Genomic DNA, 12,084 nt, shown 5'->3' on the forward strand with positions numbered 1-12,084 from the left:
ATTTTGTATGCTTGTTGAAAGTTAAGTCGCTCAGTCATGTCCGACTCTTTGTGACCCCGTGGACTGTAGCCCACCAGGCTCCTCCATCCATGGGATTCTCCAGGCAGGAGTACTGGAGTGGGGTGCCATTTCCTTCCCCAGGGTCGTTACTGTTTTAATTTTCATTTCCCTAATGATAGATGATGTGGAGCATCTTTTCATGTGTTTGTTTTCCATCTGTATGTCTTCTTTCATTAAATTTTTTGGCCACATTGTGTGGCATGCAGGATCTTAGTCCCCTGACTAGGGATCAAATCTGCACCCCTCCAGTGGAAGCATGGAGTCCTAAGTACTGGACGATCAGGCAGGTCCCTTCTTTCTTTTGTATTTCATCTGTATTTTGTTTGTTAAGGTCTTTGGCCCTTTTCTTAAATATTGTTTTCTTAAAGAACTGTTGTTCTTAATGTTCTTATTGTTCAGTTTTAAGAATTCTTTGTATATTCTGGATAGCAGTCCTTTAGCAGTGTATCCTTTGTAAATGTTTTTTCTCAGTATTTTTTTCACAGTATTTTTATTTTATTACAAAGCAGTATATCCTTTATAAATGTTTTTTTGCAGAATATTTATTGGAAGGACTGATGCTGAAGCTGAAACTCCAGTACTTTGGCCACCTGATGTGAAGAATTGACTCATTTGAAAAGACCCTGATGCTGGGAAAGATTGAAGGCAGGAGGAGAAGGGGACGACAGAGGATGAGATGGTTGGATAGTATCAACAACTCGATGGACATAAGTTGGAGTAAGATCCAGGAGTTAGTGATGGACAGGGAGGCCTGGGGTGCTGCAGTCCATGGGGTCACAAAGAGTCGGCTACAACTGAGCAACTGAACTGTACTGAATATTAGACTGCCTGTGTTTGAATTCTACTTCTATTAATCACTGGTTATCTGATGTTGAGCAAGTCACTTTACCTTTGGATGTAAAAGTATCATTATCATATTACTATTTTTTAGTCCTCAAAGAAGAATGCTAATGTTAATCAGGTCCCAGACCATGACCAGTTATTCCCCATCCTCTATTCCTCACCTCTTTCTCTTCCAGGTATATTTGCCCCAGGCGCAGGAAGATAAAGTGCATTTCAGAAGCATCCACTACAAAACTGATGGTTCGCTCATAGCATGCCTTGGCCTCCACATGATTTCCACTCAGAAAATAGAGATGACCCTTCACGCCCCAGACATTAGGGTTCTGAGAAAGTGAAGAACAAGCAGCACAGGGGATGAGATAGTATTTAAAAGCATATTAATGATTTTTGTCTAACATTTTGATTTAAATGAAGTCCGTGTGTTTTTGCAAATTAGAAAGAGAGCCATTCACAGTTGCACTGGGAAATACTGCTCTAGGACTGCCCTCTCATTCTTCAAAGTCATTTTGTCCTTCGGGTAAATATTAAGAAAACATTCAAGCATAACCATGACGGTGTTCACAAAGAGAAAGCAGAAGTTGAGGAAAATTGAAGTAGATAAGCTGTCTGCTAAAGAGCTGTCCTTATCTTTTCTCTGGCCTTTGTAAAAGTCATGATTAAGTAAGAAAAACAAATGGGAGGAAACCAGATAAAATGACTTAACTGCTTGTCCCTTCTCCAAAATAAATTTAAGATGCTCTAGCAAAAGTAATTACCAGGTAGTCCATCTGGGCTGCTTGTTGAAGGTATTCCTCTGCTTTAGCAAAGTCCTTCTTGAGAAGGTGTGTTTGGGCCAGCACCAAATAATACTCACAGCTGGGGCCTCCATGAGGGCACAGTAGCTCATGGGCAAGCACTCTGTGTACGTACTGCAAGGAAAAATCAGATGATAAGAAACATGTAAATGACTGCACTGTGTCAGTTCCACAGCTCTCATGGTTGAAGATTATGTCTCTGATAATAAATAATAAAGAGCATATTATAGAATGAGATGATTATCGATTTCAAAAGGTTAGAGGTGAGTTATGAACATTCAGCATATCATGGTTCCATTAAGAGCTATTCATGTAGAAATATTTCCAAATTAATTACCTGTAGTACTATACAATCCTGGTCTTGTTCGTTACACTAGACGAGTTTTAGCCTGCTGCGTAGCATACATAGGCATTTCATCAACCACCAAATTAACATATAAGGTAAATGTTCAGGCATTTGTGTTTACAAGGAAACTCAGAATGAGGCAAAACTTCCCTTTCTAAAATTGTAGATTTGGGATCTTAGAAACATAATGTCTGTTTCTGACATACTCTCAAACATTGGTTATATTCACCAGTTACACTTTGGGCTAGTCTTTGTTTTTAATATGATTTAAGGCCTGCAAATTTGACAAACTCATATGTACTTGCTAGGTAGAGGGGAAACCCTTCTTCTCCCTCTGTTCTCATCCCAGCCTATAACACAGAAACTTCCACTGACATTAATACCTGGTTAGGAAAACACAGGAGAAGGTTCTGCAGCTCTTTCCTCTATCTGCATTCAGGCTCTTGGATATGGGGGGAAGTGATTCATCTAATTAGGGAGACAGAAAGCCTGTTTCTCTACTGTGAATGGTTAGTATATTAAAGGCTCCTGTTTTATGTGGTCCACTCTCAATGAGTTTGTAATTCTTGCCCTTTCTTGAGTTTGCCCACCCTCAGTGGGGCATGCACTCTACAGATTGAGGGCCAGCTCTCTTGGCTCCTGAATCTTGCTCTCTCTCTTACTGCTTGCTTCATGGGTATGCTTCTCACTGCCTATGCGGTAGGTAGACCTTGCAGGATGCTCTTCTTCTCTGGGAGGAGACTGCAACTCTCAAGCTCTTCCACCTATGACTGCATGGCTAAGTCAGATCTGGGATCAATCACATATCCAGCCCAGTTTTACCAATAAAAAATTAATATTTTTATCCCTCAATAGCACTGTGTAATAGTTTCAATTGGTTCAGAATCTGGAAGGAAAGAAGGGTGTGCTTAGGCTCCTGTGAATCCCTAACGCTCACATAATATGAGTTCCCATATTAAAGTAACACCAGGCTACACAGCTCAGAGTCTGACTTTGCTTTGCTGATGTTCTATAGGGAGCAGACTGGCAGTGAGGTCTGCTAACGCTTTCCACAGAGAGGAGTTCAGATTTGGATGTTTATACCACTAGGCCTACAGTGTGCTCTTAGAAACATGTTTGATTTCTGCATCATACACATTTAAACTTGCAAAGACACCACTATAATAGAACAGGGAGAAGGCAATGGCACCCCACTCCAGTACTCTTGCCTGGAAAATCCCATGGACAGAGGAGCCTGGTAGGCTGCAGTCCATGGGGTCGCTAAGAGTCGGACACGACTGAGCAACTTCACTTTCACTTTTCACTTTCATGCATTGGAGAAGGAAATGGCAACCCACTACAGTGTTCTTGCCTGGAGAATCCCAGGGACGGGGGAGCCTGGTGGGCTGCCGTCTATGGGGTCACACAGAGTCGGGCACGACTGAAGCGACTCAGCAGCAGCAGCAGCAGAACAGAATAAGTAGTTCATTAAAATCTTTCCCTCTACTTGCCCTATTCCAAATATTCTTACCTGCACAGCATTGACTTTCATCAAGAAGCGTATGGTCTCCATGAAAATGGTGGTAGGAGTTTGGGAAACGCTATAAGGGGTGGAATGCAGACAAGTTGATGACTCTTGAGATTTTAGGGCTTCTGAAAATATGATATTAAAATAATAGACAATTAGATATAAAGAAAAAATTCAGAAGCTCAGACACATAGAAGGGAGAGTATTCTACTCAATTACAAGAGAGAAAGTATAATCTTGAAAGCAATAGATTATTCTACAACAATGACCCCCAAAGAGATCTCACAGGTTCTCAAGGTTAGTCTACTGATGGTTCCAAATACAAGTTGACTGAAATGAAAGTTTTTTTTTTTTTTTTAAATTCAGATCTTCCTGCGATTTCCCTGGCAGTCCAGTGGTTGAGATTCTACCCTTCCACTGCAGGAAGCATGAGTTCAATCCCTCGTCAGGGAACTAAGATCCCACACATTGGACAGCATGCACCCACCCCCTCTCTGGCCAAAAAAAGTATTCAGATCTTCTTAAATGTGAAACAGATTTCTAGATACTTTGAACCTTCAGATATTCCAAACATGAAAATTCACTGTTAGAAAGTCGTAGATCTGTTGGCTATTTCTCTGAGCTAAAAGTGAAAGAGTGGCACTACTGAGATTAGATTTCAGAGACTAGCCTCATATGAAGGAATTTAGCATAACAGATAAGCCAATCAACTTCAAACGAGACTGCCATTTTGGTCGTCATAAGAGTCTTTATCATTGTCTACTTTGTTTATGCCCTTCTTTCAAGCAGAAATCTTTATTCTAGTTACCTTTTTTTGATCCTGTTTCCTTGATAAATATGTTGGATGCTTTTTGGCTGGTAGCTGGATCCTGACATTGTACAGACAAAATGGGTTCATGTGAATCAGACTGCAGTTGAGAGGATTCATCAAGAAATTCATCTAGAATGGATAATGGAGCTCCTAGTCCTAAAAAAGATTATATTTTAATGAGAAAAAAAACACCTTCCTAAACTGTATTAATATTTAAATGTTTATTATAGGAAAAAATTTGAACGAGGCTTGAAACTTCTAATCCAATTCTGAAAATTATAAAGAAATACTATGTTGTAAAAAAACAAGAAGTTAACATGTGATACAGTATTATTAAAGTAAGATTTTGTTCAAATTTCACAAAATCTTTTGCTAGTGTCCATTATTTCTTTTCATAGTTCATTCAAGACTCCACATTGTATTTAATTGCATTGAGCAGCTTCAGTGTACAACAAATTCTGGTAAATTCTCTTTTCACTTTTATTCTGTTACAAATAATTTTGACATTTAACTTCCCCAAAATGAGATTTTTAAAGTATCTTTGATATTAATTTCTCATTCAAACACTTTCTTCTCTGCAACCACCCTCTGTGTTTTTTGAGTCTTCTAATTTTGTTGAGGCTCTCAATACCTAAGTCAAATATCTCTCTTGCTAAATGTCATATTATACTTGAAAATATGTGGGTTATTTTCAAATATATTTTGATATTGATCTCTAACATAATACCACAGTGAAAAGAGAACAGAATGCATGATTTCAGTATATTTAGACCATGAAATTTTTGCACCTGGTCTTATATCCCTGGATGTGTTCCAATGTCTTCATAGTTTATAGTCTATGGGAACTTGAATAGAATTTGTATCCTATTGTTATATGAAAATTGTGTAAATCTTAATTATGTCAAATTGGGTTATAGTGCTTTTCAGGTCTACTACATCCTTCTATTTCTCTGTATATTCATTCTGTTAATTTTTGAGAGCTTGATATTGAATCTCCAACTAAAACTCTTAATTTACCTACTTTAAAAAGTAATTGTAATATATAGTGGAACTACATGTAACTCTGTTCTGCATTTTCAAGTCTCCTATAAATGTGTTATCATGTTTTCATAATGTAAAAAATGAAAGACAAATACAGTGAAAAAATTTTATTATAAAAGGAGATAAAATACAAGTAACTTCCAGAGCATACATATCCCCTAAATATTTCATGGGAAGAAACGTTGTTCTGCAGACTTTCATGTTTCTGATTAATTTAAAGAGTACAAGCCCCACTGACAGCACAGCTCCTGTCACTGTGACTCCCTAGTCCAAAGCTGCTGTAAGCCAAGTCCGGATAGTGTCAAATACCTATTGCAAAAGCTATATGCCAAACCTAGAATCTCAAGAATCCAAAGGAGAATATTAACATAGTTTTAGAAAATATTAAAACTCCTTAAGGACAAGAATTCTATTTTATCTCATTATTCAAAAATCATCACCATCATCATCATATAAAGTAGCTCTATTTGAACATGACTGTATTTGAACATAAGGACCGTAATGCATAGTTTTATTTATTTTTCACAACACTATGAGATATGTTTGTTATGTTCCATTAAACAAAGTGAACCACAGAAAAGTTAATTTCCTGAAGCTCTTAAACATACCATGCTGCCTCTCACATAAATACATGTTTTAGGAATAAAAATAAAAAGCAATGTCAGTTAGGAAATGATCAATGCCAACTGGCTCTGACTTAGAAGAGGTCACTCGCAGCTAGAGAAAAAGATATGGCTTTGAAAAATAGGTAAAAGTTGGATAGGTAAAGAGGTAGGGGCTAAAGCTTGGGAGTAGCAAGTTAATTATTTTAATGGGTACTGAGGATTGCATAGCAAAAATTAAGGAAAGGGAGGTTAGGGGCTAGACTGTATTGATATCTGAATGCTAGGAGTTTTCTTCTATAAGAAAAAGAAGAGGGTTACAGTGAAGAGTTTGAGCAGAAAAATCAGAGGATTAAAGTGGTATTTTATGAAGATTACTCTAGCAGTACTATGCAGCAAGGAGAAAAAAATGTTGATGAAGAAGTCTGTAATGAGGCTGTTATAATGCTCTGGATATTGGTAATGGATAGCAGTGGAAATATAAAGGGATGGTGCAGAGAGCATTTCGAAAGAAAATCAACTGGTCTGGGAAATCAACTTGATATAAGGATACGGAAGGTCAAGTAAGCAAGCAAGAAGAAGCAGGACTGACTCTGAGATCACGAGCTTGGGTGCCTAATATAACAATGCAGTCAGTTTCCCATATGAGGAGATGAGTTACCTAGTGGGAAAATCCACTGCTGGACTCTGGAGGGGCGTCAGCATTAAAGACAGACATTTGAGAGTTATGAGAAGTGAAATAGAAACTGTGAGGGGAGGTGAGCTCTTAGAAAGGAAGGCAGTATTAGTGGGAAATGATTACACCTAATGGATGTAACAAGAAAGTGAAGTGAAGTCGCTAAGTTGCGTCAGACTCTTTGTGACCACGTGGACTGTAGCCTACCAGGCTCCTCCATCCATGGGATTTTCCAGGCAAGAGTACTGGAGTGGGTTGCTATTTCCTTCTCCAGGGGATCTTCCTGACCCAGGGATTGAATCCGGGTCTCCCACGTTGTAGGCAGAACAAGAAAGAGAAGGAAACCCAAACTATTAGAGATGGAGGTAATCCAATATGCATTTCAGGAAAAAGAGACTGGTTATATATGCAGACTGATCATTGAGACATGATGATCTTAAGGAAAAAAAAGAAACTGGAGGTGGCCAAAATAGCAGAGTAGGAAGACCCTGAACTCACCACCTCCCATGGATACACCAAATTTACAACCACTTATAGAACAGCTGTCTTTATCTATGAAAATGACAGAGACTAGAAGAAAATGTTTTCCACACTAAAGACAAAAAGGAACCACAATGAGATGGTAGGAGGGATGGGGACATGGTATAGTCAGGATCCACACTCTCAGTTTGGTGATCCACAAACAAGAGGAATATCACCATCATAGAGGTCCTCCCCGAGGAGCAAGGGGTTTAAGCCCTATATCAGGCTCCCCAACCTAGGGATTCTGCATCAGGAAGACAAGCCCCGAGAACATCTGGCTTTGAAAACCAGTGGGGCTTAGGATAAGAAGAGGCAAAGGACTATAGGAAATAGATACTCCACTCAAAGGGCATCCACAAAATGTCACATGCTCCATGTCTCAGCGCAGAGGCATTAACTTGAAAGGAGCCCAGGTCAGACCCTCTTGCTGATCTTGGAGAACCTTCTGGAGTGGCAGAAGTTAACTGGTACTCCCTCTAGGGATGCAGACACTGGTGAAACAGCCATTTTTGAAGCATTCTACCACAATAACATTGGTACTAGCAAATGCCATTTTAGAATCTTCCCTTTGGCCTATTACCACTGGGAATCGACCCCACTCACCAGTGGGTTGGCAAAGCTGTGAGCTCCCCTGGAGCTCAAGAACAGCTGTTTGGGGACACGGACTTGCCCACCAGTGGACTGGCACCAGCCTTGAGTCCCTCGGGGATGCACAACCAACCACACAGAAAAATACTGTGCCATCCAGTGGGCCCTCAGTTACCACATGAGGCACAGCCTCATGGACAATTGGGCCAGGGGCCAGTCCTGCTTACCAGCATGCCCATAAAGTTCACCTTGCCACAAGAGAAGAGGGATACTTCTAGAGTGTATACCTCTGGTGACCTGAGAAGAGTGCCCTGCTGGACCCCATTGGACATCTCCTATATAAGGCACTTCTTCAAGACTGGGAAATGTAGCCAACCGACCTATCTAACACACAGAAGTAAACAGAGAATGGGGAAATGAAGAGATAGCTGAATATGTTATCAATAAAAGAACAAGACACAACCTTAGAAACTTAAACTGCTCTAAAAAATAAAGTCTGTATAAAAATAATATATTAATATGAAAAAACATGTCCTTCTAATGAATTTTTTAAACCTAGATGAAATTGACAAACTCTAAAAAGTAGAAAATGCAAAAAAAGTAGAAAATGCCATGAATAACTCTAATAAATATAAAATACAAATACATTAAACACTAAAAGCAAAAGAATAAAAGGTACTTATTAATCTGGATCATAAAACTAGACAAAAAAAATTATAGGCTTTCATTTATGAATACAGATGCAAAGATCCAAAATAAAGAGTTAGCTATTCAAATCAAAAGGTATATTAAAAATTAATACATTATGATCAAGCAGTATTTATTCAATTATTGTGAGGATTGTTAAATATAAAAGAAATCTATCAATGTTGTTCACTATACTAATAGATAAAAGGAGAAAATAGTTTTTTTTAATTGATGCAGAAAAAGAATCTGATAAGGATCAATACTTATTAATGAAAAAAAACTTTGGAAATTAAGAACATAAGAGACTTTTCTTAATTCTGTAAAGGTTTTGTTTTTTTTTAAGAAAAATCTTAAACCATATTTTAGATTTAACAGACAAACTTTAAACTCATTCCCCTTAGGGAAAGAAGACAAGGCTGAACACTACAACTACAACATATTACTGTAAATAATAAAAAGAGGTGAGCAGTATGAGAATTGGGAAGCAAAGGTAACACTATCATTATTGGCAGATGATATAATAATCATATCTGGAAAAAACAATAGAAGTAATAATCTATCTGAATCAATAAGAGTCAAATTACGGGCTTCCGTGGTGGCTCAGTGGTGGAGAATCCTCCTGCCAGTGCAGGAGACCCAGGTTCCATCTCTGGTCCAGGAGGATCCCACATGCCAAGGAGCAACCAAGCCTGTGCGCCACTACTGAGCCTCTGCTCTAGAGCCCAAGTGCCGCAACTACTGAACCTGCATGCCCTGGAGCCCGTGCTCTGCCATAAAAGAAGCCACTGCAATGAGAACTCTGCCCTCAGCCAGAGAGTGGCCCTCACTCTCCGCAACTAGAGAAAAGCCCGCATAGTAACGAAGACTCAGCACTGCTGAAAATAAAGAAATAAATAAACTAAGCTCCCTATTTTAAAAAAATGAGTCAAATTAGATTATCATATACAAGTCAAATCTACAAAACAATAGTACACACTAAAATGTAGAAAATCAATAGCATACATTAAAAAATACCAGCAATAACCAACTAGAAAATAAATATTAAGTATGTTGTTCACTATACTAATAGATAAAAGGAGAAAATAATTAAAATAAGCTACTATTATGATAGCAATGCAATCAATAAAACAACTATGAATTACTTAAACAGGGCCTCACTGGGGAAAAAATGTTAAAAACTTTAATCAAGAACCCAGAAGATGACCAGAGTAAATGGAGAGATTCTCCACATACTTGGATAGAATGGTTAATAATATGCAGGTGTCTACTGGAGTCCCCTGTTGGCTCAGACGGTAAAGAATCCACCTGCAATGCTTGAGACCTGGGTTTGATTTCTGGGTTGGGAAGATCCCCTGGAGGAGGGCATGGCAACCCCTCTCTAGTATTCCCAGATTTTCCAGGCAAGAACCTAGCAGGCTACAGTCCATGGGGTCGCAAAGAGTTGGACATGACTGAGCGACCAAGCACAGAAGCACAGATGTCTATTATCCCTAAATTAATTTATAAATTCAATACAGTCAAAACAAAATGTCCAACTGGATTTTTAACGTACTTGATAAACTCACTATAAAATTCATATAGGTGAATAAAGATTCATGAACAGGTAAATCAGGTATACAAAAGGCAAGTAAATGGGAAAACCTCATGTGCCAGAAACCAAGGCACAGTGTAACACCACAGCAATACAGAGTGTGATGCTGTTTTAAGATCAGACAAATCAGAACATAGAGCTCAGAGACATGTACACCTTAAATCAAATGATAACAGATGATTGTTTAACAGATGCTTTTGAGAAAATTATCTCTCTACGTGGAATGAAACTAGTTCCCACCTAGCATCACACTCAGAGATGGAATCTGGATAGATTAAACATGTAAATGTAAAACTAATATTATAAAGTTAAAAAAACTAATATTATAAAGTTAATCGAAGAAAATGTGACTTGAGGTAGGAAGAACTAGTTAAACAAAACTTCAAAGGCACAAAACCACAAAGCATTTGCAGAGCTGAACAACACAATCAACTAATTAAACTCACTTTATAGAACACTCCACTCAGCAACAGCAGAATATACACTCTTTTCAAGTGTACATGGATCAAGTCAGATTAAACACTAGACCATAAAACAAGTAGAAGGATTCAAATCATGTAAAGTACATTTTCTAACCACTATTAAGTTAAATTAGAAGTAAGAAACAAGTATATCTGGAAAAATTCTCATATATTAGAAAATTAAAAAACATATGGCTAGATAACCCAGATATTCAATTTCTAAGTTGAACAGTCCCAGCTATTCAACTTCTAAGTATTTATCCATCTCATCCTCTTTCCCTCCTGCCTTCAATCTTTCCCAGTATCAGGGGCGACAGAGGATGAGATGGTTGGATGGTATCACTGACTCAATGGACATGAGTCTGAGCAAATGCTGGGAGATGGTGAAGGACAAGGAAGCCTGGCATGCTGCATTCCATGGGGTTGCAAAGACTCAGACACAACTTTGTGATAAAAAATAATAATAAGTATTTATCCAAAAGAATGAGAGTCCATGTCTATATAAAAATTTGTACACAATATCCCCAGCAACTTTAACAGTCCCAAACTAGAAACAGCCCAAATATATATCAACAGGTAATTAAATAAATACAGTGTGGTATCTCCATACATCAGGATATTATTTAGCAATAAAAAAGGATGAACTACTGATATGGGCAACAACATGTTTGAGTCTCAAAATAATCAAAACTGGATTAAAGATTTACTGTGCACGGCCCCGCCCATCAGAACAAGACCCAGTATTCCCCTCAGTCAGTCTATCCCATCAGGAAGCTTTCATAAGCCTCTTATGCTTCTCCATCAGAGGGCAGACAGAATGAAAACCACCAGAAAACTAACCAATCTAATCATATGGACCACAGTCTTGTCTAACTCAATGAAATTATGAGTCATGCCATGTAGGGCCACCCAAGACAGATGGGTCATGGTGGAGAGTTCTGACAAAATGTGGTCCACTGCAGAAGGGAATGGCAAACCACTTCAGTATTCCTGCCTAGAGAGCCCCATGAACAGTATGAAAAGGCAAAAAGATAGGACATTGAAAGATGAACTCCCCAGGTCAATAGGTGCCCAATATGCTAATAATGGAGCTCAGTGGAGAATTAACTCCAGAAAGAATGAAGAGATGGAGCCAAAACAAAAAGAACACCCAGTTGTGGATGTCACTGGTGATGAAACCAAGGTCTGATGCTATAAAGAGCAATATTGCATAGGAACCTGGAATGTTAGGTCCATGAATCAAGGCAAACTGGAAGTGGTCAAACAGGAGATGCCAAGAGTGAATGTCGACATTTTAGGAATCAGCGAACTAAAATGGACTGGAATGGGTGAATTTAACTCAGATGACCATTAAATTGACTACTGTGGGCAAGAATCCCTTAGAAGAAATGGAGTAGCCATCATAGTCAACAAGAGTCCAAAATGCAGTACTTGGATGCAGTCTCAAAAACAATACAATGATCTCTGTTCTTTTACAAGGCAAACCATTCAATATCACGGTAATGTAAGTCTATGCCCCGACCAGTAATGCTGAAGAAGCTGAAGTTATACGGTT

At 38.5% G+C, this 12,084-nt stretch overlaps 1 protein-coding gene across 2 annotated transcripts in view; it reads right to left on the reverse strand.

Moving 5' to 3' along the window:
- CFAP70 (cilia and flagella associated protein 70) overlaps positions 1–12,084 on the reverse strand; it is an 82,259-nt gene that overhangs the window by 12,022 nt on the left and 58,153 nt on the right. For both annotated transcript variants that reach the window (XM_019953771.2, XM_070781927.1), the window contains exons 21-24: positions 4,359–4,517; positions 3,554–3,675; positions 1,659–1,811; positions 1,065–1,226 (exon numbers count right to left, since the gene is read on the reverse strand). In XM_019953771.2, the coding sequence (XP_019809330.2) occupies positions 1,065–1,226; positions 1,659–1,811; positions 3,554–3,675; positions 4,359–4,517 (596 nt within the window). The remainder of the gene's footprint in view (positions 1–1,064; positions 1,227–1,658; positions 1,812–3,553; positions 3,676–4,358; positions 4,518–12,084) is intronic.

This window comes from Bos indicus, chromosome 28 (genome assembly GCF_029378745.1).
Source record: "Bos indicus isolate NIAB-ARS_2022 breed Sahiwal x Tharparkar chromosome 28, NIAB-ARS_B.indTharparkar_mat_pri_1.0, whole genome shotgun sequence".
NCBI classification, from domain to species: domain Eukaryota; kingdom Metazoa; phylum Chordata; class Mammalia; order Artiodactyla; family Bovidae; genus Bos; species Bos indicus.